The 3,649-nt window shown below is 55.8% G+C and overlaps 1 protein-coding gene across 1 annotated transcript; it reads left to right on the top strand.

Moving 5' to 3' along the window:
- The first annotated feature begins 372 nt into the window (after positions 1-372).
- Positions 373-3,101, top strand: CBLN1 (cerebellin 1 precursor). The gene is made up of 3 exons (XM_050979025.1): positions 373-658; positions 880-999; positions 2,159-3,101. The coding sequence occupies exons 1-3, from the start codon at positions 392-394 to the stop codon at positions 2,354-2,356; spliced, it is 585 nt and encodes a 194-aa protein (XP_050834982.1). The 5' UTR covers positions 373-391; the 3' UTR covers positions 2,357-3,101.
- Positions 3,102-3,649: the final 548 nt, after the last annotated feature.

Genomic DNA, 3,649 nt, shown 5'->3' with positions numbered 1-3,649 from the left:
GCGGCGGCTGCGCGCGGCGGGCGCCGGTTGGGCCGGGCGCGGCGGAGGCGGGCGCGGGGCGCTGACGCCAGCGCGGGGCCGGTGGGGAGGCGGGGCCGCGCCCCGCGCCGTCTTTGTGCTCGCCGGCAGCCCCGGCAGCGCCGCCGCCTCCTGCCGCCTCCCTCAGCCCCGCTCGGCGCGGCGGGCGGCTCCGCTCCGGTCCGAAGCGCTCGCCCCCGCTCCGCACCGCAGCGCTCCGCGCTATGTGTGCCGGCGCTCCCGTGCCTCCTCGCGGCCGCTTCCCACCCGGCGGGGCGCGCTCGGCCCCGCTCTGAGCGCGGCTGGGCAGGGGTGCGAGCGGAGCGGAGCCCGGACGGTGCCGCCCGGCGCGGAGTGAAGGGAGCGCGGCGCCATGCGGGGCTCGAGGCTGGGGCTGGGGCTGGGGCTGCTGCTGGGCGCGGCGTGGGTGGCGTGCGGGCAGAACGAGACGGAGCCCATCGTGCTGGAGGGCAAGTGCCTCGTGGTGTGCGACTCCAACCCCACCTCCGACCCCACCGGCACGGCGCTCGGCATCTCCGTGCGCTCCGGCAGCGCCAAGGTCGCCTTCTCCGCCATCCGTAGCACCAACCACGAGCCCTCCGAGATGAGCAACCGCACCATGATCATCTACTTCGACCAGGTGGGGCGGGCGCGGCGGGGCTCGGGCGCTCCGGGGCGGCGGGGCTCGGGGCGCGCCGCCGCGGGAGAAGTTGCCGGGGCCGGTGGTGGGGCCGGGCCGGGCCGGCGACGCGCCGCCCCGCGGGGCCCTGCCCGCGGGAGGGGGGGCGCTGGGAGCCGGGGGGCAGCGGGGCTGGGCGGCAGTGGCCCCGCGTTGGTGCTGACGGTGCCCTTCCCTTACAGGTACTAGTGAATATCGGCAGCAACTTCGACTCGGAGCGGAGCACTTTCATCGCGCCCAGGAAAGGGATTTACAGTTTCAATTTTCACGTGGTGAAAGTGTATAACAGGCAAACCATCCAGGTCAGCCCCGAGCGCCGTCACCGGGCTCCGCGGGCACCGCGGGAGGGAGTGGACGGGTCGGCGCCCCGGCGGGGACGCGGCCGGGCGGGCGGCGGGGCGGGACTTGCCTCTGAGCCGCCGCGGGAGCGCAGACCTGCGGCGATCTCTGCTCCAGGGGACTGTGCCCAGGGGGGCCACGGAGCCCCACCAGGCCTCCGCTCGGCCCGTCTCCGCATGAGCCGTCCCGGGATGGAAGGTGGTCGGCGCCTGCCGCCCTCTCCCAGCATGTCCGGGCCCTTGGGCTGCTGTGAGCATCCCTGCACAGAGCCCCTAGGAACGGCGGTCCCTGGCAGGCTTCTCACCCACTCTCCTGTGGCAGAAGGTTTCATAGGGATTTGGGGTTCAGGGAGGTGACTGTGGCATGGAAACGATAATGAATCTGTGCATGTCTATGCATCTACCCTGTATGTACCTGCCTTTTCTGTGGAGTTTGATGCATATGCTGCTCTAGGTAGGGTTAATAAATTACCGGCCTGAAGCCAGGTAGTGTAATCAAGACAGGAAATCTGACTGTATAATGATGCACTTTGCAAAGGTGTATGGACAGCTGTATAGCACCGTTCTGGTGCAAGTGACTTAACACCTTTAGCTTGGGCAGGTAGTGCATTATTAATGTGGGGTGTGCAGTCCCGGGATCATTAACGCGAGCTTAGCAGACCTTATTGACTGTGTTGTGGCATATTGTCTTTGCTGCCTAACAAAGGAAAACTACCCCTTGAATACACTTCAAAGGCCCTGACTCCAGCGGCTGTGGCTCTGCTTCTCGCTGTCTCTGAGGTTTCACATAAAGCCATCTTTCAATAAGTACAAGCAGACCTCTTTTCATAACCTGAAAACACAGGCACCCTATTGAAATTCTCCAAAATAGGATCAATGTCCTGCTTTATATGCACCGGGTGTTTTGATGTGGTTGTTGGTCTAAAACAGTGGTGAAAGACTACTTCCTTTGGAGTACATACCTTAGCTGGGATTAGACTGGTATTTCTTTTTTATGGGGCTGGAGTTTCAGCTGTCAGAAGAGGCCTTTCCTTAAATAAGCATTTTGCCTGTTAGGCGAGCCCCAGCGGTGTCATTGTCTGACTTTAATTGACAGAGGGCTTTGTTTTATCTTGCTCTTTAGGTGAGTTTGATGCTAAACGGGTGGCCAGTGATTTCTGCCTTTGCAGGGGACCAAGATGTGACCCGTGAAGCTGCTAGCAATGGAGTACTGATTCAGATGGAGAAAGGAGACAGAGCTTATCTAAAACTGGAGAGAGGAAACTTGATGGGAGGCTGGAAGTATTCAACATTCTCTGGATTTCTAGTGTTCCCGCTTTAAATTACTTCTCATCCAAGAAAAGGAAGAAATCTCTTACAAGTTCCCAAGTCAAAGCTGGGTTTGAAGAGTCATGGACAGCAGACTTTTTACATCAAATATTAAAGAAGCTTAATCCTGCTTAGGTTTGTGTACATCTGCTTTGAAGAATTACTACTTATTTTTGTTGTGTTGCAGCCAACAGGCGGGAGACACTATAATTGATCAAACCCCCATTTATATTCTTCTCTCTCCTCCCACAAAATTAGTTCCCATCTCTGTGTCATTGGTGTAATCTGCCATTGTTCCCCCATGGCTTCTGCCTCACACAAGTAGACTTTAGATATTTTCATTGTTCTTTACAGCATATTTTGTAGTTTTGTTTTTAAAACATGTTAATCTTGACTCTTTCTCTGAGTTTAACTTTTAAAAAAAGAAAAAAGCAAAGTATTTTTTGAATACATGGATGCCATGATGGAAGGGAAAATGCAATTCTTGCTGTGTACTGGCTGGCAAAAGGAAAAAATTTCTACATGAAGAACTATCCACAGCCAAGGCTGACTAGAGTATTTCACTATTTCTATGTAATTCTGAGTGATTGTGAAATTTAAGGCTGCTAAATGTTTTGATGCTTGTTTTGCTCTTGTACAACGTGGCCCAACTAAACGCCAGGAAGTATATTGAACTTTTACTATTACTCTGTAATATATGTGTGAATATTGAAAATTAATTTTTGCTTTAATTCAATAAAGTTTAAATGGGACTTTTATTTTTCTTAACCAGAAATAAGGTTTCTCAATGCAGGCAGGGCGGGGAGGAGGCTCGGCGGGGTCCCGGGGCTGCTGCAGTGGGAGCGCTCGGGGGGCGCGGCCCGCTGGCCCCGCTGCCCGCAGCTCCCCCGCACGGGTCCCGCAAGCCCCGCGGGCGGTGCCGGCAGCCCGAGCGGACCCGTCGATAGGAGGAAGTTTCACGCCCTCTCTGATATCCAGTTATTTATAGCATTTATCTGTATTATATTCTCTAAACCAGATCGCATTTTATACGGCTGCCTAAAACCACCTGACCATGTGCACTCGAGGCTGGTACTATTGATTCGCTGGTATTATTTGTTTACCGTCTTTTGAAGATATAAATGCTATAATTTTGCAGTACTCAAAGAGATTACTACTTTTATTAAAAGGTGCGTACCGAGGATTTCGATTGTATCTAAACTTTAATGTGAAATAAATCGGTGAAACGACCCCCGGGCTGTGTGCGTGGCGCGGCGGCGGCTGGAGCGGGGCTGCCCCGGCTGCGGCACCAGCGGAGCCGCGCGAA

This window comes from Serinus canaria, chromosome 11 (assembly GCF_022539315.1).
Source record: "Serinus canaria isolate serCan28SL12 chromosome 11, serCan2020, whole genome shotgun sequence".
NCBI lineage: Eukaryota > Metazoa > Chordata > Aves > Passeriformes > Fringillidae > Serinus > Serinus canaria.
The sequence above is the reverse complement of the archived record's forward strand: the minus strand, read 5'-3'. Positions and strand labels throughout refer to the sequence as shown.

Bases quoted from the DNA above. Each gene is read 5' to 3' on its own strand.
- CBLN1 (XM_050979025.1), top strand. From the start codon at position 392: ATGCGGGGCTCGAGGCTGGGGCTGGGGCTGGGGCTGCTGCTGGGCGCG. The intron at 659-879 runs GTGGGGCGGGCG...CTTCCCTTACAG, and splicing joins TGATCATCTACTTCGACCAG to GTACTAGTGAATATCGGCAG. The intron at 1,000-2,158 runs GTCAGCCCCGAG...CTTGCTCTTTAG, and splicing joins ATAACAGGCAAACCATCCAG to GTGAGTTTGATGCTAAACGG.